At 41.1% G+C, this 24,204-nt stretch overlaps 1 protein-coding gene across 6 annotated transcripts in view; it reads left to right on the top strand.

Annotated features, from left to right (window-relative positions):
• sema5ba (sema domain, seven thrombospondin repeats (type 1 and type 1-like), transmembrane domain (TM) and short cytoplasmic domain, (semaphorin) 5Ba) overlaps positions 1-24,204 on the top strand; it is a 108,950-nt gene that overhangs the window by 65,331 nt on the left and 19,415 nt on the right. For all 6 annotated transcript variants that reach the window (XM_028991718.1, XM_028991717.1, XM_028991720.1 and 3 more), the window contains 9 exons: positions 366-428; positions 5,961-6,059; positions 6,147-6,360; positions 11,985-12,270; positions 15,418-15,553; positions 16,991-17,198; positions 17,358-17,565; positions 23,129-23,246; positions 23,429-23,610. In XM_028991718.1, the coding sequence (XP_028847551.1) occupies positions 366-428; positions 5,961-6,059; positions 6,147-6,360; positions 11,985-12,270; positions 15,418-15,553; positions 16,991-17,198; positions 17,358-17,565; positions 23,129-23,246; positions 23,429-23,610 (1,514 nt within the window). The remainder of the gene's footprint in view (positions 1-365; positions 429-5,960; positions 6,060-6,146; positions 6,361-11,984; positions 12,271-15,417; positions 15,554-16,990; positions 17,199-17,357; positions 17,566-23,128; positions 23,247-23,428; positions 23,611-24,204) is intronic.

Below are 24,204 nucleotides of genomic sequence, written 5' to 3'. Positions count from 1 at the left end.
AACCTCCTGCCTATTTTAGAGCAGAAAGGGACCTACACATGAACCAATACCCATGAGATTTAGAAGATCATCTCTAGTTCACAAGGTTGGGGAACTAAAGATAACAATGCATCTGCAGACAAGTGTGAGAGTGGTGCTTCATGCTACCACTTTGTTTTAAACTCACTGGGTTTTAAATAATGTTGGTCCACTTGTCACCCTATTTACACAGTAAATAACACATTAAATGCTCTTCCATGCACCTGGAAGAACAGTTTTAGTTCAGACAGTTGTGTTACTACCTCTAGGTAAGCAGCATCTAAGCAGATGCTGGCAAACAATGAATGCGACATGTCACTGTTCTTTATGTATTTTTGGATTCATAGGCGACAGAATGGAGCTCAGATGAAGATACCAGGAGGTCCTGTCAGAGCAAAGGCAAGACAGAGGTAAGGCATTTACATTTACTAGGTTCCCTTATCCAGAGCAACTTACAATCAGAAATGACTGTAAGCTGTAATTCTCTGATCCTTTTTAGGCTTCAACTTTATCTGAGTCTCTCACTAAACTGATCCAGGCGTGTGAGTCACTTGAGTCAGTATTGTCAAATTGACAGCTGTTATCCCTCAACTTCCACTCATTTGAGCGATTCAGCTTTGACCAGTGGATTCACTCATTAATGTTGTTCAGGGAGCGCTATCCCACTCATATGAACAATAAACCTGCTTGTTTGAGCAAATCAGTTTCTGACTGTAAAGTTAACCAGTGGATTCACTCATGACTTGACCAATGTGCTTCAGAGTGATTCAGATTCGGCTGCATGTTTCCCACTGTAAAGGTACGAGCTACATTAGTGCTGACCTGTCTGAGTGATTCAGATTTGCCTGCAGGGCTACTTTTGGCTCTGACTGACACAAGGAGTCCACTAGGAGGATATACAGTGGGGCAAAAAAGTATTTATTCAGCCACCATTGTGCAAGTTCTACCACTTAAAAAGATGAGAGGCCTGTAATTCATAGGTATACCTCAACTATGAGAGGCAAAATGAGAAAAAAAATCCAGACAATCACATCCTCTGATTTTTAAATAATTTATTTGCAAATGATGGTGGAAAATTAGTATTTGGTCACTAACAAACAAGCAAGATTTCTGACTCTCACAGACCTATAACTTCTTCTGTAAAAGGCTCCTCTGTCCTGCACTCATTACCTGTATTAATGGCACATGTTTGAACTCATTATCAGTATAAAAGACACCTGTCCACAACCTCAAACAGTCACACTCCAAACTCCACTATGGCCAAGACCAAAGAGCTGTGTAAGGACACCAGAAACAAGATTGTAGACCTGCACAAGGCTGGGAAGACTGAATCTGCAATAGATAAGCAGCTTGGTGTGAAGAAATCAACTGTGGGAGCAATTATTAGAAAATGGAGGACATACAAGACCACTGTTAATCTCCCTCGATCTGGGGCTCCACGCAAGATCTCACCCTGTGGGGTCAAAATGATTACAAGAACGGTGATCAAAAATCCCAGAACCACACGGGGGGACCTAGTGAATGACCTGCAGAGAGCTGGGACCAAAGTAACAAAGGCTACCATCAGTAACACACTACGCCACCAGGGACTCAAATCCTGCAGTGCCAGACGTGTTCCCCTGCTTAAGACAGTACATGTCCGGGCCCATCTGAAGTTTGCTAGAGAGCATCTGGATGATCCAAAAGAGGATTGGGAGAAAACCAAAATAGAACTTTTTGGTAAATACTCTACTTGTCGTGTTTGGAGGAGAAAGAATGCTGACTTGCATCCAAAGAACACCATATCTACTGTGAAGTATGGGGGTGGAAACATCATGCTTTGGGGGTGTTTTTCTGCAAAGGGACCCGTACGACTGATCCGTGTAAAGGAAAGAATGAATGTATGTATCGTGACATTTTGAGTGAAAACCTCCTTCCATCAGCAAGGGCATTGAAGATGAAACATGGATGGGTCTTTCAGCATGACAATGATCCCAAACACACCGCCCGGGCAACGAAGGAGTGGCTTTGTAAGAAGCATTTCAAGGTTCTGGAGTGGCCTAGCCAGTCTCCAGATCTCAAGCCCATAGAAAATCTTTGGAGGGAGTTGGAAGTCTGTGTTACCCAGCGACAGCTCCAAAACATCACTGCTCTAGAGGAGATCTGCATGGAAGAATGGGCCAAAATACCAGCAACGGTGTGTGAAAACCTTGTGAAGACTTAAAGAAAATGTTTGATCTCAGTCATTGCCAACAAAGGGTATATAACAAAGTATCGAGATGAACTTTTGTTAGTGACCAAATACTTATTTTCCACCATAATTTGCAAAACTTATTTTTGTGATTTTCTGTTTTTTTTTTGCCTCATTTTGTCTCTCATAGTTTGTCAGGCGTGTAACAACACAGACAATCGTGAGCGATCGGAAACGCCCTTGTAGCGTGCGGGATTGACCCAAACGCGGAGAGAGCCGCGGGAGGTTGGAAGACACACGTGATTGCTGTTGTAACGCCCGAGTGCTAAAAGCTGAATCCCACCAGGGAAACGGCGTTACGATATACCGGCCGATAAAAGTAGCTCGCGAGCTGAAGAGAAGGAGGATGGGGAGGACTGGAGACTGGATCAGGAAACAGGTAGAAGCTCATGGACCATGAATGAAACACGATGTCTGAGCGAGGAGCAGGCGCCAGGACTTCCTGTTTATCTCCTGTCCTAACCAATCCTCGCTCTTCCTCGCAGTCACCTGACATAGTTGAGGTATACCTATGATGAAAATTACAGGCCTCTCTCATCTTTTTAAGTGGGAGAACTTGCACAATTGGTGGCTGACTAAATACTTTTTTGCCCCACTGTACCTAATTTTTAAGTGTGGTGGTGCAAAATAACTAAGTTATGCAACTTTTAATAATTAGTAATTAACGTTTTAATGATTATATTATGTGCAGTACAGGCCAAAAGTTTGGACACTCCTTCTCATTCAATGTGTTTTCTTTATTTTCATGACCATTTACATTGGTAGATTCTCACTGAAGTCATCAAAACTATGAATGAACACATCATACCATTTCACACTCACTATCTAAAGCAGTTTCAAATTTCAATAGAAGACATATCAAATGTTTAAACTAAGTTTGATTTTAAATTTCATGACATCAACACATCTCAAAAAGTTAGGACAAGGTCATGTTTACCACTGTGTGACATTCCTTCTTCTTTTTATAACAGTCTGTAAATGTCTGGGGACTGAGGAGACAAGTTGCTCAAGTTTAGCAATAGGAATGTTGTCCCATTCTTGTCTAATACATGGTCTTCTTTTTTAGAAGACCATGGTCTTTAGATCTTCTTTGTCACATCTTCCGCTTTATGATGCTCCAAATGTTTTCAAGATCTGGGTTGCAGGCTGTCCATTTTAGTACATTTTACATTTACATTTACAGCATTTACCAGACGCCCTTATTCAGAGCGACTTACAATCGGTAGTTACAGGTACAGTCCCCCTGGAACTTAGGGTTAAGTGTCTTGCTCAGGGACACGATGGTAGTAAGTGGGGTTTGAACCTGGGTGTTCTGGTTCATAGGCGAGTGTATTACCCTCTAGGCTACTACCACCCTTAGTAGCCAGATCCTTTTTCTACGCAGCCATGATGTAGATTTACCCCCAGATTCTGTCTCTCATTTACATGTGGTCTGGCATTGTCAGGTTGGAACATGCAAGGTCCTCGCTGAAAGAGACGACGTCTGGATAAGAGCACATGTTCTAGAACTATACTGTTCTGTTCAAGGATATACCAGTATTAATGGTGCCTTTCCAGATGTGTAAGCTGCCCATGCCACCAACACCCATGCAACCTAATGCCATCAGAGATGCAGGTTTCTGAACTGAGCACTGATAACAACTTGGGTTGTCCTTGTCCTCTTTAGTTCGGATGACATGGCGTCCCAGTTTTCCAAAAAGAAAAACAGCTTCTCACTTTGCCACAGTTCATTCTAAATGAGCCTTGGCCCAGAGAAAAGGCCTGCACTTCTTGATCATGTTTAGATATGGCCTCTTTTATAGCCAAAAACGGCGAATGACATGGTGGATTGTGTTCACCAACAATGTTCTCTAGAAGTCGACCTGAGCCCACGTTGTGAATTCCATTCCAGTACCATTCCTGTATGTGATGAAGTGCCTAAGGGCCCGACCATCACAGGCATCCAGTATGATTATTCGACCTTGATCCTTATGCAGAGTTTCTTCCAGATTCTCTGAATATCATGCACTGTAGATGATGATAACTTCAAACTCTTTGCAATTTTTCTCTAAGAAACTCCTTTCTGATTTTGCTCCACTATTTTTCACCGAAGCATTGGGGGAATTGGTGATCTTCTTCCCATCTTGACTTCTGAGATACTCTTTTTATATGTCTCACTTTCAACATATGATGTTGATGTTATCTATATTCTATTGTGAATAAAATATACGTTTGAGATTTCTAAATTATTGCATTCCTTTTTTTATTCATAATTTCTACAGTGTACCCAATACCCAGTGTAGACAAGAATAAAAATAATCCAGGATTCCTGTTTAATACTGTAGCCAAACTAACCAGGAATAAGACAGACACTGATACTATCATTTGATATAATCATAGTAGCAACGATGTTATGATGTTATGTTACAAATAGAGATATGGTAAGGAGATAAGGTTCAGGACTCAGTGTTTAAATCTAAACTGAAAACACATCTGTTCACTCTGGCGTTCTGTTAAAATCTCAGACGCTGTGTCAATTAATTGACACTTTATTACACAGTCACTTAGTCAAGCAGAGAGATGCAGCTACCTATGACTTGGTGGAGTACACAACCTCAGTCACCAGCTACATTCTACCCGCTACTCTTTCTTTCATTATTGCACTATTGGGGGGTCTGTGTGAAAAAATGATTTCAATACACAGTATACTGTGTAGACTGTTGTACTGACAATAAACCAATCTTGAATCTTAGTGTTAAATTCACCTTAGTTAGGCTGTCCTCGTAAGGGTACTGGGCCACTGTTGAACACTGCTTTCAGTTTCAGTAGCATTATAATAGACGCACAATGCACACCATGACACTGGACTATACAACTGCTCTGCAGTATCTCCAAACCTGGACAGATGCTCTATACTACAAAATTGTATCTGAGAATTAATATTTTTGTAGAAGTTGGTGGCTAAATAAGGCACATAGGTGGGCACATTAATTTAGTACAGAACACATGGTTACAAGAAAAACAGTACACATAGCGTTACTTGGAGGATCAGTCTACACTGCACAGGGAGGCACGTTCTCAAATCCTCTCCGCAGCTCTAAACAGGAACTCTCCTCCCATTCCGAGAGTACCTTGTGTTCGGGGTAAAAGGTGGAGTGCCTTAAAGTCACATACATGTGACAACCATTACACTGTGCTGCAATTACTTCGCTTTCACTTTAATTTCACAATTTGGACATTCATTTTTTTTGCCAGCCGTTTAGACGCTGCGACTGGCCATTGTGCCCTTTTCTGTTGTATATTGAAATGTTGAGTGTTTGCACCTCTTTCACCTTAACCCTGCATGGCATGACAAAAATCGGTTCAGGTGGAGAGTGTGTCTGCTTCTCAATAGTCCAGGTTTTTCCACGCATGTGTGCATGTGAAAAAGGCTCCTCCAGACGCAGCAGGTGTGTTTGAAAATTATGTAAATGTGTGAGCAAGGTCACCTGAGTCCTTCACTGTGCTTGTGCTTCTTTATGTGGGTGTCTGGCTATTATGAATTTTCCATCATAGGGCAGACAGTAAACAAAACTTATCTGTGTCAACATTGATTTCTTTAATTGTGTTACATATTTAAAATAATCATAGACTAATTAGGACCCTAGTATAAATGGTAACACAAAGGACAACTTGAAAATGTACTTAATTCTGTGTCATATTTTGAAGTTACAGTAAGAATATTCTGCTGCAGGTTGAGTGCCAGAACTACATCCGGGTCCTGCTGGTCAACAAGACAGAGGTGATGACTTGTGGAACAAATGCCTTCCAGCCACTCTGCATGATCCGAGAGGTAGGATGGGTGTGTCCAGGAAGACCATTAATACAATCTGGGTCTTTTTTTCATACCGATGAAATATGTTGCCCATTCGTCCTGTAGGTCAGCAATCTGAGCCGAGTTGTGGAGAGAGTGAATGGAGTCGCCCGGTGTCCATACGACCCACGTCACAACTCCACCACTGTGCTAACTGAGAGTGGAGAGCTGTATGCAGCCACAGTCATAGACTTCTCAGGCAGAGACCCTGTCATCTACCGCAGCCTGGGGGGCATGCCCCCGCTCCGCACAGCCCAGTACAACTCCAAATGGCTCAACGGTAATGTCACAGAATCAAAGGTGCTTAGTATTGGACTGGAATCCTAAATACTTTCTTTTTCAGGATTGTGAAAGATTATAAAGTAATGATTGAAAACTCACCATCGGTAGTGGAAAATTTCAGAGCAAATGTCCAGTATGGTGTGAGTGTTTTATAATGTGAACAGAGTCTCATCCAAGTCAGGCTGAAAAATTCAATGAAACTTTCTCCCATAAAAATTATGCACAGATGTCAATCTTTTTTTTTTTTTTAATGAAGCCTTAAAAGAAGCCTTTCCTCTATCCTACCTCATCACACCTTAGAATCATATGCTGAGACCTGACAGGGAGAAGAAGTCTCAGAAAGAGATGGATATAAAACATACACCTGGAGACATTTTTTTTTCAATGTGACTGAAAGTGTGAGTAAAAGAGGATGGAAGGGGATGGGAAGATGTAGGCACAGTGGTGCAGACAGACCAAGAAACACAACCAGCAGTGTAATTATTCCTCATGCCAGGCAGAGGGAAATTACCACAGCAACACCTCACGTCTCACCCAGGCACTGTCTTCAGAGAGTGGGAAAGATCGAGAGGAAGGGAGAATACTCATAAGCATGATCGCCACACAATAGCAACACAGTGCAGAGGGCAGCATCAAACCCGCCATACCTTTTCTGCTCCTAGCCAGACAGAAAACAGAATGCTGAGAAGCTGAGGCATTTTTTGATTGTGTGGACATAGCAAATGTCATAGCAATATAACTGTGTGTGTGTGTGTGTGTGTGTGTGTGTGTGTGTGTGTGCGTGTGCTGTTTCTCATTGTAAACTTTATTTTTGACCAAAATATATTTGTAATAAAATGGATACAACCCTAGAAACTTTTTTTGAGGATGATGGCAGTACTTGTAGAACTGAGCTTTGTGGCATGGACCGTGGCACGGTGCTTTCTTCAACTCCAATATGCCCCTTTTAACCCCTCTGGCTCCACAGTCACTTCTCTGTGATGTTCCCTCTTTATCCAGTTATGCTTTTTACACTAGGGTGGTACTAGCCTAGTGGGGTAAGACACTCGCCTATGAACCAGAAGACCCAGCTTTAAACCCCACTTACTACCATTATGTCCCTGAGCAAGACACTTAACCCTGAGATGTTCAAGGACGACTGTCCCTGGAACTACTAATTGTAAGGCGCTGTGGATAAGGGCGTCTAGTAAATGCCGTAAATGTAAATGTACACTGCAGCTGAATCTGTACAGGAGCAAACTGCAAATGGTTTGTGAAACACCTCGAAATGCTTTTTTGGTGCTCCAAAGTCCCAAAAGGGCGCTCAGTTGTCAGCACTGCATTATGGGATCTGTAGTTTGTGTGTTATCAGTGTTTCTGTCATTACACTGCACTGGCTACCCATCAAATTTAGGATTCACTACAAAATCCTACTTTTGACCTATAAACCTCTAAATGTTATCGCTCTGCTGCAGGGGAAAATGGACTGGCCTTGGATTTTTGAGCCAACAAACGGTCCTCTGACCTGGGCTTGTCAAAAATGTCTCCAGTCTCTTTTTTTATCCTTTTTTTTTTTTTTGTACTTGATGCTGAGATACATTGAGATACATTGCCACATCAGCAGTGGCTCTGGTCTTCAGCCTCTTGATAATGAATACTTAAGTCTCAGGGTGAATCTTAGGCATGTTTGCAGAGGTCTAGTTGCAGTTGATGTGAAGGTTCTTTTTATACACACCTGAGACCTATTGATCCATTATTAGTCACAGGTTATTCGCAGAAGCAGTGTAACCCACAACCTCTTCATCCCCATCAAGCCATGTGGGTTCTGGAACAGCCATTAAAAAAGCAAACTTCATTTCTGCTTTTCGTTTTTCTAGCTGACATATATCGAAACCTGGATAAACCCACACAGCTCTGCTGGACCAGCAGCTTTGCTGTCCAAAGCCTGGTGTTTCACACTGTTGTCTCTCTTGCTCCTCTACATTTTGTCCTGTGAATTCCATGCTTGTTACAAATTCTTTTGTTGAGGAATTTCTCTTCAGTGCATTTGATATTTCTATTGATACACCTCTAATCCTCCTTGGGGACTTCACTCTTCCACAAGACAAGCTTCAGTCCATCCATGAATAATAAGTCCATTATATCTGGTCTTGTCCCCACAGACTTCAAATGGGCAATAATAATTCCAGTTCTTAAGAGACCCACATCCAATGTCTCTATAGTTTCAACTAAAGACCAGTCTCTCTCCTACCTTTTCTTTGTAAAATCTTTGAATGTAGGTGCTTTGTAATGATATTACTCAGAACAACCTTCAAATCACTTTCAAAACTGCTCCTTTTACAGAGACTGCCTTTCCGGCTGTTACAGACAGTGGTGGATGGTAACTAAATTTAAGTAGTTTTTTTGTGTATCTGTACTTTACCGAAGTATTCACATTTGCATAGATTTTTTATTTTAACTCTGGTACGTTTCAATTTCGAAAATCTTACTTTTTTTAAAAGGCAGTAGTTTTTTACGTTTATAAATCTAACCTTTGATCTGTTCGATCAAAACGCGGCGTCAGGAAAACGTGTGCATTCTGCTTCTCCCACAATGCCTCAGAAGGATATGACTGATATGAACTATAAGTGCACCAATCGAATTACAGCACCCAGAGTGACCTGCAATAATCCAGTTTCCCAGAACATCCATGGCCAACATCCAAAGGAATTTTTTTTTTTTAAATAATAAAAATTTGGTTGTTTTATAGGTTGTTTATAGGTTGACTGTTGCCCTTTGTAATCTGGCCTGTGGTGGACAGTAAAAAATAAAATGTAATACATTACTGTACTTTGTTTCAGTGTATTTTATAATATGGTAGGTTTTCAGTGTTGAAGTATGGTACCAGCATCTTAAAATTTTAATGTTTTGAGAAAATTATATTATAATTTTAATAATATAATTTTTAAAGGCATGTGAGATGACTGCGCATAAACAAGTCAAGAATTATACCCTGTCGCACTAATGAAATAACTTGAAGGGGTAATAATCATTGTACCTCTGGCAACACTATGGTTTTCTGCGATGCACATGATAAATGTGCTAACAATAAAAGTGTTAAAAAGCTATAGAAGTGATCAACATGATTTTAACTTTTCATGCTGGAAAATCCAATTTATTATCATGCACAATATGATTCAATTGGAGTGGAGTTGTGCTTCTACCCAGCTCTACCAAACTAAACATGCAGAAAGATTATCAGTTAGTTTTCAAAAACCGTTTTTCATTTCACCACACAAATACTGTCCCCAATACTGATTTGTAAGTTGTTTTGGATTAGTACATATGTGATCATTTTAATAGTTATTAAGAGGCACAGTAATTAACTGAAAGAGAACACAGCACACGGTGCACACAATGAAATGTGTCTTCTGCTTTAAACCCATCTCTCTTAGTGAGCAGTGGGCAGCCATGAAAGGCACCCAGGGAGCAGTGTGTGGGGATGGTGCTTTGCTCAGTGGCACCTTGGCATTCGAATCGGCAACCTGTTTCCTTGTTGCTGGCCTTTTGATTTTTTGTCCCCATGGATTTTTGCCCCTTTCCCTTGCCCTCGTCTGCTCTTGATACTGATGCCCTCAACCCACTGCCTGTTCCTGTCTTATTCTTCTGCACGCTCTTCTGGCATGACTGATCTTCCAAGTAGTGCCGGGATTCGGTCTGGAAGGGCCTTCATGTTTCATGCTTGTCCTGTGTTTCTACATTTCCTGATTGTTCTCACCTGTGTATGATTGTACAGGGAGTGCAGAATTATTAGGCAAATGAGTATTTTGTCCACATCATCCTCTTCATGCATGTTGTCTTACTCCAAGCTGTATAGGCTCGAAAGCCTACTACCAATTAAGCATATTAGGTGATGTGCATCTCTGTAATGAGAAGGGGTGTGGTCTAATGACATCAACATCCTATATCAGGTGTGCATAATTATTAGGCAACTTCCTTTCCTTTGGCAAAATGGTTCAAAAGAAGGACTTGACAGGCTCAGAAAAGTCAAAAATAGTGAGATATCTTGCAGAGGGATGCAGCACTCTTAAAATTGCCAAGCTTCTGAAGCGTGATGATCGAACAATCAAGCGTTTCATTCAAAATAGTCAACAGGGTCGCAAGAAGCGTGTGGAAAAACCAAGGCGCAAAATAACTGCCCATGAACTGAGAAAAGTCAAGTGTGCAGCTGCCAAGATGCCACTTGCCACCAGTTTGGCCATATTTCAGAGCTGCAAAATCACTGAAGTGCCCAAGAGCACAAGGTGTGCAATACTCAGAGACATGGCCAAGGTAAGAAAGGCTGAAAGACGACCACCACTGAACAAGACACACAAGCTGAAACGTCAAGACTGGGCCAAGAAATATCTCAAGACTGATTTTTCTAAGGTTTTATGGACTGATGAAATGAGAGTGAGTATTGATGGGCCTGTGGCTGGATTGGTAATGGGCAGAGAGCTCCAGTCAGACTCAGACTCCAGCAAGGTGGAGGTGGAGTACTGGTTTGGGTTGGTATCATGTGGGGCCTTTTCAGGTTGAGGATGGAGTCAAGCTCAACTCCCAGTCCTACTGCCAGTTTCTGGAAGACACCTTCTTCAAGCAGTGGTACAGGAAGAAGTCTGCATCCTTCAAGAAAAACATGATTTTCATGCAGGACAATGCTCCATCACACACGTCCAAGTACTCCACAGCGTGACTGGCAAGAAAGGGTATAAAAGAAGAAAAACTAATGACATGGCCTCCTTGTTCACCTGATCTGAACCCCATTGAGAACCTGTGGTCCATCATCAAATTTTAGATTTACAAGGAGGGAAAACAGTACACCTCTCTGAACAGTGTCTGGGAGGCTGTGGTTGCTGCTGCACGCAATATTGATGGTGAACAGATCAAAACACTGACAGAATCCATGGATGGCAGGCTTTTGAGTGTCCTTGCAAAGAAAGGTGGCTATATTGGTCGCTGATTTGTTTTTGAATGTCAGAAATGTATATTTGTGAATGTGGAGATATATATTGGTTTCACTGGTAAAAATAAATAATTGAAATGGGTATATATTTGTTTTTTGTTAAGTTGCCTAATAATTATGCACAGTAATAGTCACCTGCACACACAGATATCCCCCTAAAATAGCTAAAAATAAAAACAAACTAAAAACTACTTCCAAAAACAATCAGCTTTGATATTAATTAGATGTTTGGGTTCATTGAGAACATGGTTGTTGTTCAATAATAAAATTATTCCTCAAAAATACAACTTGCCTAATAATTCTGCACTCCCTGTATAAATCTGTCCTGTTCATTGTCGGATCATTGTTGAGTGCTGTTTTTCCCCCTGTTGTGTGTTTCATGTAATAAACCCATGTCTCGTGACATCACGCATATGCGTCCCACCACCTCACCATGCCAAATCACCATGACATCTTTATAGTAGAGCTAATAAACAGAGCAAGGATATAAACAGGATATATTATCCCAGTGAGTATTGCAAGACTTTCTCACTGTCAACAGTGGACAGGATACTCTTAACTAAAGATGTCTTGTAGATATAAATAATATATTCCATGGAACTCAACATAAGTTGAGCAAGTTCTTGACAGACTTTCTTTGCCTTTTTGTCTCTGTGAAGAGCCTCACTTCATCTCGGCATATGACATGGGTCTCTTCACCTTCTTCTTCCTGCGTGAGAATGCTGTGGAGCATGACTGCGGGAAGATGGTGTACTCACGGGTGGCACGTGTTTGCAAGAATGACATCGGTGGCCGCTTCCTGTTGGAGGACACGTGGACCACCTTTACCAAGGCCCGTCTCAACTGCTCACGCTCTGGCGAGATCCCCTTCTACTACAATGAGCTGCAGAGCACCTTTTACCTGCCTGAGCAGGACCTCATCTACGGCATCTTTACCACCAATGTGTAAGATACTTCCATTCCTCCACACTTATCATTAAACCAAAATCATTACCTTCCCCCAGAATGCTATCGAGCCATGTGAGTCGACTGAGATTCTTTAACGTGACCCCATCAAATGAGAAAATGTTCCATTTTAAGAAATGAATAAGGTGAATGTTGAATTTTGGCTTTATGATTTGCCCGTTGTTTTCAGTTCTCGACTGCAGGCGGCTCAGTTGAGCAACAGGACTACTCTGAAGCTATGCTGTTATAATAGATGCAGTATTAGGTTTAACAGTGTCTTGCTGAAATATTAAAAAAAGATGTCATCTGGATGGGAGCATATATACAGTACAGGCCAAAAGTTTGGACACCTTCTCATTCAATGTGTTTTCTTTATTTTCATGACCATTTATGTTGGTAGATTCTCACAGAAGGCATCAAAACTATGAAAGAACACATGTGGAGTTCTGTACTTAACAAAAAAAGGTGAAATAAGTGAAAACATGTTTTATATTCTAGTTTCTTTGCTCTGATTATTGCTTTGCACACTCTTGGCATTCTCTCGATGAGCTTCAAGAGGTCGTCACCTGAAATGCTTTTCCAACAGTCCCAGAGGCGTTTAGCACTTGTTGGTCCCTTTGGCTTCACTCTGTGAATGTATGTGTGTATGGTCTCTGATAAATACCTTTATGGTGTTTTATTTCTTGGTTAAGCACAAATAATCAGGCTTGTTGACATGGCGAGACAAAGCTTCTCAGTAGCTTCTCTGACAGCACCTCTAAACAGCCTTCACCGAGACCCCTACTCCTATAGGGCTGGGAGTAATGTGCTTACTGCTGCCACAGGCAGATGACGAACTCCACCCACAACACAGTACTGTGGGCATTTAAAAGAGAACTACCAGTATATACGACTGTTACAAGGTGAGCACGGACTAAACGGCAACGGTCTTTCTGCTCATTGTAGCAAATCAAAGAGTGCACACTGGTGTAAAACATCATTAAAACATCTAATTTATGGGCTGCATCATGATTCATCGATATTGAGGCATTGATAATCGAATTGTGAGATCAGATCACACCTCTAGTAATCATCAATGTTCAAAGTGCCACTGTAACACCCTGAGGCCACGGGGCTGTCACAGCAGGACTCCAGGCACCTGATTGGGGAGCCCTGATTGATCACAGTTGCGCATACTCCAGCCTGATCAGTCAGGACTCCATAAAGAGAGACGAGATGGCACATGAAAAGTGTTGGTGTGTATTGCATTTGTTTAAAGCCATACATGAACCATCTCTCACATCTCTCCTGCAGATGGGGAATGTGGTAATATAATCATGGGAAGCTTCTCTTTTAAAGCTACAGATCACTCCACCCACTACTCATCGCTCAGTGGCGGTGCTGGGCGGTGGCGATAACTGCCACTCACCAGAGCTGAATGTATTGCTGCTTCATGTTTGTCTGGGATTGCTCTTGATGCAATTTGTCACTCTCCAGTGTGGACCACACTTTCTCAGTACACTAGTACACATGCCAAAATGGGCTCTATATGAAAATATACTTTCTGTCCTTCAAATGAAATCCCCATTGTAGGGTGCTGTTCCCAAACCAGACAGTGATGCAGATGGTCAGAATGCTCTCAATAGTCCCTCTGTAGAAGATGGTGAGGATGGGTGGTGGGAGATGGGCTTTCCTCAGCCTCCGCAGTAAACAATCATGTCCACGTTCAGAAATAGATTGTTGACCTTAACCAGTCCGTCAGTCGTTGCACCTTCTCTCTGTACGCTGACTCAACTTTCTTGCTGATGAGACCATGGTCATGTCATCGGCGAAGTTGATGATGTGGTCTGCAGGGTGAACAGCATTGAACTGAGCCCTGAGAAGCTCCAGTGCTCAGTGTGGTGGTGCTGGACATGCTGTTTACCCTGCTGACCCATGACTGTGCAGCAATGCCGATCCGGACAGAATGAGGTCTCTCTTCTCATTCATAGCATTTACCAGATGCCCTTATCCAGAGCGACTTAGTCAGTAGTTACAGGGACAGAGCAACTTAGGGTTAAGTGTCTTGCTCAGGGACACAATGGTAGTAAGTGAACCTGGGTCTTCTGGGACATAGGTGAGTGTGTTACCCGCTAGGCTACTACCTCCCATTGGCTTCTCAACCAGGTTCTAAGGAATGATTGTGTTGAAGGCTGTACTGAAGTCTATGAAGAGCATTAGTGCGTATGTGTCCTTATAGTCCAGGTGGGTGAGGGTCAGATGGTTGGTGGCGATGGCATCATCTGTGGAGTGGTTCAGACGATGCAGTGGCACAAACAATGAACCGGCTGGAGCTGCTGGGATGGGAACCGCTACTCCTCGGTGGTTGCATGTCCACCCGCGTGCTAGGGATGTGTAATACTACTGATTTCCTTTTCAATACGATACCAAGTAAAATTCAGGTTGGTATTGGTGATACTGATCCGATACTGATACTTTTTCAAAAAACCCAATGTGTTTGGAAAATGTAAATGAAAAGGGCTTCAGAGAAAAGGTTCCACATCTCAATGGCTCTGACAACAGTGAATGAGCAGGTTGTCAATTTTTTGCTCCGCTGTGAAAATAACTTGAATGACTTTCCCTAAGGTCTGTCACGTCCCACACTTTGAGAATCACAAATCACTAAATGAACAAATCACTGTGTTGAATGGATTCTGGTGAGGCCCTGAACAAGGAAAGAAGTAATGATTCACCAAAGGAATTCCAATGAACCATCAAACTTTGTTTCAGACAACTCATTGCAATGTTTTTTTAACTCATAACCATAAGACATATTCATAAGTTCTCAACCTTGCTAAATCCTTCCCCTTATGATATATTTGTGTGCACTGATTATTAAAACTATGGCATTCTTCTCAAGTGTAGTTGAAATAGTACAGAAGGTTGCTTCCCTCTTTATATGTCTGTGTTGAATGGTAATGCATTGTGTGTGTGTGTGTGTGTTTGAGAGACAGAGAGAGAGAAAGTGAGAGAGTTTTTCCTCTGGCTTTAGATTGCAGAGTAGGGTGTTATGACCCATTACTAGGGAAGACCAAAGGAAGACATTGCCCTGATGAAACTGGGTTCATTATTTTAAATAACGTCTTTATTTCTTTACCTCTTTTTTTTTCTTGTTATCCTTCTCTACAGGAATAGCATTGCTGCATCAGCAGTGTGTGCATTTAACCTCAGCTCCATCACCCGTGCCTTCAACGGCCTGTTTCTATCCCAGGAGAACCCTCGCTCCACCTGGCTGCCCACACCAAACCCCATTCCCAACTTCCAGGTGAACCCGTAGACCATCTATCCTTCAGTGCAGCTCAGATATACTATAATATTGTGTGTCTCATGCGTTGTCTACCAGATCTGGCATATTGTTCACCAGTGATCGGGTTTGGTTGGCTTTTCGTTTATTTGTGAAGGTGTTGTAAAAACTGATGTATCTGAATTATTATTACTCCAAATATTCTGTGTAATATTATTGTATCTTGTATAAGCATGTTTACAGGATGTACAGAAATTACTTTCTGATTTTGTAAGAGACAAAAAAAATCCTAAATAAAGCATTTCCAAAACGTTATAAATTTCAAGGATGAAATAAGTATTTGATCCTCTATGATTCAGCAAGATTTCTGTCTCCCAGTTGTACTTTATACAGGTAAGGAGCTGACATTGGGATCTTCTCAACTTGATACCTGTATAAAAAACACCTGAAAGTGGAGTGATTGTCATTGTGGTACACTGCAGCACAGAACTCGGTGACACGTTGTCCTCTGCTTTTAAGTCACCCTTGGTGAGCAGTGGGTAGCCATGAAAGGTGTCCAGACACCATGTACTGTCCAATCTTGCATGAGAACCTCAGCCAGGGCGTTGAAAATGACTTGGAGACACTTGGATCTACAAAAAGGACTGGGATAAAATCTCCCCTGAGATGTGTGCAAACCTTGTGGAAACTACATGAAACATCTGAACTGAAACAAAGGTTTTGCCATCAAGTACTAAAGTACATTTTGCAAAGGGATCAAGTACTTATTTCATTTATGATAATGCTAATTATTTTATACCTATTTTCAAATGTATTTTCTGGATTTTTGGTTATTGTTCTGTCTTTCACTGTTTAAATCAACCTACATTTCTTTGGTAATGGTCAAACTTGCAAAAACAGCAGGGGATCAAATAATTATTTCCCAGTCTCATTTCAATTGCAGATCTGAGAGGGCGTGCAGGAGTGTAGCTAGCTAGTAGTGTACTGATATAAGAGGGTGCAATTCCATTTACAGCCCTGTAGGCATCAAGGATTTGAACTCAATGTGAGCAGCTATTCATATATGTAGTTTGCCAGTTTACATCATAAGCATAATTTTCTGTATTACCTCCCTCATTTCTAATAACTTTATACTATAAGGCTCTTACTCCAGATGTTTCCTTCTATTCCACACGACACAATAGCATCTTTTCACAGTTCAGAGATGAACAGCCAGACACACACACACACCAATGTATGCAATTCATACAAAAGCACACATGGCAAATGTAAAGTTCCCTGCACACTATAGTCTTGATGCAGTGATCCTGTGGTTGATTGCTCTATTGCTCTATCCTTCACTCTGCCCTACAATTGTGGCACACGAATCTTCCTTTATTGTGACAACAAAATGACAAACACAATTTGAAGTGTTCATGAGCTGCACTCATTGTTTGATGTCCTATGCTCTCTACTCAGTGTGGTACCATTGAGGATGATGGTCCAAATGAAGGTTTGACGGAGCGCAGCCTGCAGGATGCTCAGCGCCTGTACCTCATGAATGACGTGGTCCAGCCTGTTTCAGTTGACCCACTGGTCTGGCAGGACAATATGCGCTTTTCTAAACTGGTGGTGGACATTGTGCAGGGGCAGGACACTCTTCACCATGTCATGTACATTGGCACAGGTACTCACTCCTGCTAACTAAGGGCAGATATCACACAAGTATTCCAGATATTAAACAAAATTATCTCATATAATGTCATAGCTCCTACACAATTAGATGCATGTTTATGTATTTTGTAAATGTCCTAAATGTGACTCCTATCCTCTGTCCCCTACAAAGAGTATGGAACCATACTGAAGGCTTTGGCCACCACCAGTAAGAGCTTGCAAGGATGCTATCTGGAGGAAATGCATCTCCTCCCACCAGGGGTGAGGGAGCCAGTCCTGAGTTTGCAGATTCTTCATGGTGATCGCACTCTGTTTGTGGGCCTGAATGACAAAGTGTTGAAGGTCTCCCTGGCGAGATGTTCCAGCTACATGAATGAGCAGTGAGTTATCATTTCTGGTATCAAAAAAATCTGCATTTTGAGCATTTTGTTGTGCTACACAATATATGTACAGTATATGCTTTAAAATTCTGGCCTGGAGCTTGGTGTGCCTGGTCCCGGGATGACATTTCAAGACATTTGGAGACTTCTTTTAACGTCTTGCTGTCTGATCTCAGGGTTAACTTGCCTCAGAATTCTCTTTTGATCTTAGAAGCACACCAAACTAAATGGCATTTTGACAGGGGTTCACCTATTTAGAACTGTGAGTCATGATGCTGTTACATCTTTGTGTGAATTGATCCATTTAAAATTGGAATACATGTGGGCGTGTCCTATTATATTCCTCGCTAGAAATTTCATTTTTGTAGAATTAGTGTTGCAGAGAATTATCTTCTTTAGCTTTATTTGAGTCTCCCAGTACTGATAAAATTTATATATTTATATATCCACGAATGGAAAAAAAATAGGCTGTCTTATTTTTTTTTTACATAACTGAGTATTGTGTACTTCAGTATAAGTAAACCTTTGTAATCTAAATCTACACCAGGAGATGCAGGACCAGAGCAATCAGGATTGTTGTCTATCAACTCACCCCAGTAATTGCAGATGTGTCCTAATTCTCAGTAATATGGTACAAATTTATCTCACACACATATGAAAAATAATGCTTATTTTATCTTCTTTTTATCTTTTACATTTCACTGCACGTTGTTCACGTGACAAAATAAAGAATTTCTTACTATTCATGAAAAGGCCTTAAAAATTAAAAGAACACATTTTTTGTGTGTACCACTGCATATATCATTGAAGATGAAGGCACCTGCAACAACTTTAAATATAACTTATGTAAAATAAGCCTTTTTTTTTTTTTTACCCTAACATCGGGGAAACTGGGCAGCAAGTGAGTTCGTGCACCTGGGAGCCAGTGGGAACGTGACTATGCACCTGCCCATGCATTGAGTAGCACTCATACAAGAAACATTTTTCTGAGCATCAATGAAGCTCAAGAATACCAGAGCCTCCTGCTGTAGATATTTAGTATATGCGGTACATGAATTTGGTCCATGCAGCTAAGTTCTGTGTTATGAATGCAATAATGCAATATTTTTGTAATGGAAATTTATGTTCCACAGGAGAAATTGATAGTGTGATTGATAGTGTGTCTGCTTGGTTTTTGGTTTTTGGCTGCAACATATAGTCAGGACAGGTAGGCAAGTTCTTTATAGTTGGAAGGTCATTTTTTAAATTGTAATCTGAAAAGAGGCTTTATTATAAAAGTTATGATGAAAGTGAATTCTGTTTGAAACTGGGGACAGGTACAGAATTTTAGAAATGCAAAGCTCCTCACCATTTATTTTTGAACTGTAAAAAAGTATTCACCTGCCTCTTTATGTTGCCTTACAACCTGGAATTTTAATGGATTTCTACTAGATTTTTAGACAAAGTGGTGTGTGCACTTGTATTCACCCCCTTTGCTTTGAAGTCTTATCAGTTACCTTCAAAAGGCACATAGTTAGTCAACAATTCTACAAGTAAGGAGAACCACCAAGCAAGCAACAGCATGAAGACCAACTGTCCACACAGGTGAGGGACAAATTTGTGGATGCTCCTGATGAGGTGGCGGATGGTCCACACTCCTGCCACTTGAGGTCCAGCATTGTCTTGCATTAAGAGGAACCCAGAGGAAACCCTCTGGCGAGGTAGTTCAGTGTGAACCTGCTTTCACCTGTGAAGAGGACAAGATGCCAACACAACCCCCATCTGTGGATGTCGTGCCCTCATACCACCCTCATTGTATTGTTTAAGTATTCCCTTTATTTTTTTTGAGCTGTGTATTTCAAAATGTGTATTTTAATTATATTAATATTAATTATAATTGTGAATTAATTATATTACGAATTAAAGAATACAAACTACAAGGTTGTAACGCAACAAATTGAAGTTGAGCTCTATTGTCATTTCAGCTATATACAGAGTAACTTTTAACAAAAACTAGTGAAATGAATAATCATTGTGCGAAGTAAAATTGTGCAAATATTGCTGTGCAAAATGGAACGGCGCATTAATAGATGTTATAACAGATAAATAATCAGACAATATAACAATATAAGTGTGTGCGTGTGTGAGTGAGTGTTTCAGTCCCTGAGTGTTCAGGTGTCTGATGGCCTGTGGGATGAAGATGTTGCAGAGTCTGGCAGTGAGGGCCCGAATGCTTCGGTACCTTTTTCCAGATGGTAGGAGGGTGAAGAGTGCATGTGAGGGGTGTGTAGATACTTCACAATGCTGGTGTCTTTCCTGATGCAGTGTGTTGTAAATGTCCATTATGAAGGGAAGAGAGACTCCGATTTTCTTCTCATCTGTCCTCGCTATCTGCTGTAGTGTCTTGCAGTTCCCAAACCAGACAGTGATGCAGCTGGTCAGAATGCTCTCAATGGTTCCTCTATAGAAGGTGGTGAGGATGGGTGGTGTGAAATGGGCTTTCCTCAACCTCCACAAGAAGTACAGATGCTGCTGGGCTTTCTTGGCTGTTGAGCTGGTTTTGAGAGACAAGGAAAGGTTCTCCTCTAGATAAACACCAAGGAAGAACCGTCTATGTTCAGTGGAGAGTGGTCCCTCCTTTGTCTTTTGAAGTCAACAATCATCTACTTCGTTTTTCGCAGTTGTTCACGTAAATCAGCCTGTATGTCAACAGGATGACAAAGCTGGAAGAGTTTTTTTTTTTTTCGATTGTAGACATTTTTCAGATTCTAGACATTGACATGTAGAAATTTCCTGATGCCCATGTGTCTTTTTTCAGTGCACTGAAAAACAAAAGAATACAAAAAACACCATGGTGGTACTGCAAGGAGCTACTGTCGGGCCAGCATCTTAACCAGAAGTGTCTGTTTGTAAAGTATACCAAGGGCAGCAAATGCTCTTACAAGGCACTGTAATTTTTTTCTTTCATTAATAAATCAATGTTGGTTAGAAAGAAGATGAATAAGTAGAACCCTGCTGATAGCTCTGGAGCTGAAACTTTCAGGATGATTTCAGGAAAGCATCTGCCCTTTAGATCTGCTTACATAATTTACAGCTTGTTGTAGTGAGAAAGGCTGGAGTAATCAGAAAGTATTTAATGTCAAGAATGCAGCAAAACCAGAAGTCTTCACTTATTAGTGAAGACTTCCTTAGAAACCCTTTAACGTTAGTTTGAGGAATACAGTGTCACAGGTTGACACAGGACAAGAGGAAAGAGCAGATTTTGGAGGAGACGAATAACCCAAATTGGAGCAGTGCAAAGGGAGAGGGTGAATTAACTCCATTTGCTCTACGAGCTTGATACAGCTACTGCTGCCACACATGGATGTTGAAGCCCATAAACTCAAGACAGAAAGACGCATTTCAGGTATAAGGGATGAGGAAATGAGACAACAAGGATTGGACTTCAGATCATCAGATGTGAATCATCTCTATCCTCTATCGTCCAAACCCAAAAGGACTTCTCCCACTGCTCCATGCATGTTCCAGGCAACTGGAACATGCAAGGTTCGGTATCTGGCCGACCAGTCCACATGGCCTATACTTACTGTTCCGGGACTCTTCAGGTGTGCCTAGCCCTCACAGGATTTGCCATTACAGAACGAATGCCAGCATAGCGTTCTAACATTACACACCTGCACACCACTGATATAGGTGTCCAGCACACTGCCGGTAATTACTGAGAGGCGGTGCAATGCCAGCTGGTGTCACACATGAGTTGGAAGGAGTATCACTTGTATCTGAATAGCCTGTGTTGATAAATTGGACAAATTCTTATAATGTTGTAGAGAATCAACACGAGTGAGGAGAATGGAAATGGTGTGCTCCATGGTGTGCTACCATCCAGGATGTGATGTCAGACAGGGGAGCAGAGATGCAGGCTGGTTGGACCCATCATTTACCTTTTACATTTACAGCATTTATCAGACTCCTTTATCCAGGGCGACTTACAATCAGTAGTTACAGGGACAGTCCCCCCCTGGAGCAACCTGGGTCTCCTGGTTCATAGGCGAGTGTGTTACCCACTAGACCACTACCACACATCATCCTATATATCTAACATTTGGCTCACAAGAAAGTTTGGGAGGGCCCTATTTTCGAACATGTGCTAGGCACAGGACTTTTTATTTACCAGCAGGGTTTGCTGGTGATGCTGGTACCATACTTGAGAAACTAGTCATAAATCAAATCTCTACGAGTTTCCTTAGATTAGATGGTAAATTCTTGTAAAATGAAATCGTATGGGGCTGAGTCCTTCTTTTCTACAACAAAAAATCTCTGGAATAAATCTCTGGAATGTTCTGGCAAACTGGACTATTGCAGGTCAATAGTCTCATTCTATAATTTGGTGCACTTATACTTCGTATCCTTCTCCAGTTTCTCTGATGCTGCGCACAAATTCGCATCTTATGGGTCAAAGTTTAGATTATTAACTTTAACCTTTTGAAAACGTAGTGGAGTAAAATGTAAGATTTTTAACATTGAAATGTACTCGAGTAAAAGTAAAAAGTCTCCATAAATATTAATACTTAAGTAGTTTTTTGTGTATACAGTAACAAATTACACTGTAAACCACTGGCAACCAATGTGAGTACAAATTGTGCCCTATTAGCCATTTTCCCTCCCCAGTGTCATGTGACTGGTTAGTATTATAAGGTCAGAAGTTGGGAGCAGGTGTGTTAAACTTGGTGTTTGTTGCTCTCACACCCACTCATACTGGGTGCTGGAAGTTCACCTTATGGTAAAGAACTCTCTGAGGATTGGAAAAACATATTGTTGCTTTACATCATGACTGTCCAAACTAAGGCTTATCTTTAATTGGCCTGCAGCTAATAATATAATTATATTTAAAAATATAATGATCAGGCATGTGAGAAGTTAAAAAATAACACTTAAATCAAATAAAACCAATCAGAGGTTGGGTAATACCAAGTAATACCAAGGATCTGATCTTTATGGGGGTCGTGAAGCGCCTTAACCCCCCAGCAAATTACAACTATGAATGACATTCTGAAACCAAGTATATGATTCCTCTCCTCTAGTGGGTGGACCAGCCCTTCATACAGGGCATCCAGAAAGTACTTTTTCTTCCACCACATTTTTTTTATGTTACTGTCTTATTCCAAAAAATATTATTAATTTTCTCTACAGAATTCTACACACAACACCCAATTGAAAAAAGTTTGGACACCCCTGCTCTACACAAAGATGCCCTGGGCTGGCAACACCCTGAAACTGAGCTGCAGCATGATGGCCAAAATCATACAATGGTTTAGCAGGACAGTTTTCACTCAGTCAACAGTATTTCTGTTACGGTTCACTTAGTAGGTGAATCTGGAGTTTACAGATTTATTTGGCTAAACTGCTGCACTGATTCCAACAGAAGGCAGGAATCACATAGGCAACTGAAAAATACTGTATTTCAGGTGTAATCTGGCCTTTACTTGTTCCTTGCTGTTGGCATGATTTAAAGATCATCTTAGGTATTTAAGGCTTGTTCTCACTGCTGTGTGTTGGTCTGAATCTCTCGGTCTTTGTCTTGCAGGATGTGTCTGGATGCAAGGGACCCATACTGTGGTTGGGATTGGAAGCAGAAACGCTGCACTACCATTGAGGACAGCTCTAACATGAGCCAATGGACCCAGAAGATCATGGCATGTCCAGTAAGACCTCAGGCAGTTCCTCATAGCCATCCTGAAATTTGTCAGCCATTCCTCCAGCACCCAGTGGACTGGCTCCATTGTTCATAACCCATCTGTTGTCTTGTGACTTGATAGATGACATCACCGTAATCGTAGTCACAGCTGTACATTTTAGACTATGACCTTTTGTGGTCTTTTTCAAGATGCGGAACCAGACAACCAATGGTGTTTTTGGAGCCTGGACACCATGGCAGCCATGTAGCCATGACAACAGTGAGGGGATCGATGCCTGCCAGTGCCGTTCGAGAGCATGTGACAACCCCCGTCCGCACTGTGGTGGGCTCAGCTGTGAGGGCCCAACCATTGAGGTGTCCAACTGCTCCAGGTAAAGAGCCTGCAGACAACTTTCTGAGACAATATATCCAAGGGCTGAATTCTTATGAGTGATATATTTTAAGACCCATGCTTCTAAATGACCTGATATCTAGTGATATCTATAACATGGTTGGCGTGTAGGTGCATCTAAACTGTCAAGTGCACTAATTGATGATAAGCAATTAATAGCCTGAATACTATCAAATATCAGTAAAACAATGTAAATTAGCTTATTAATAAACACAAAAGATAAATAAAAAAAAATAGCCTACATCATGACATCCTTTTTGTTTTTAGAGTTTATTATACCATTATTGTCTCATTTATATTTTGCTTTAATTCATTCAAATAGGCTTTTCGGTTGTACAAGGTGTTTATTATAATCTAGAATTTACTCATTTAAAGAACATATTGGCATCTGCAATTAATTCTGTCTAATGTCTGATGTATTGGGATTCATCTTTGTCTATTTTTTTGTTGATACAATAGCATGTTCCATAAATATAATTATCATTGTCAACATTAACACGTTACTCTTAGTGATATGTAACACTTAAAGATAAATTAACATTAATTTATTTCATTTCATTTATAAAGCACATTA

The sequence above is a fragment of the Denticeps clupeoides genome, chromosome 9, assembly GCF_900700375.1.
Source record: "Denticeps clupeoides chromosome 9, fDenClu1.1, whole genome shotgun sequence".
NCBI lineage: Eukaryota > Metazoa > Chordata > Actinopteri > Clupeiformes > Denticipitidae > Denticeps > Denticeps clupeoides.
Note: the sequence above shows the minus strand (reverse complement) of the source record. Positions and strands in the feature narration are given on the sequence as shown.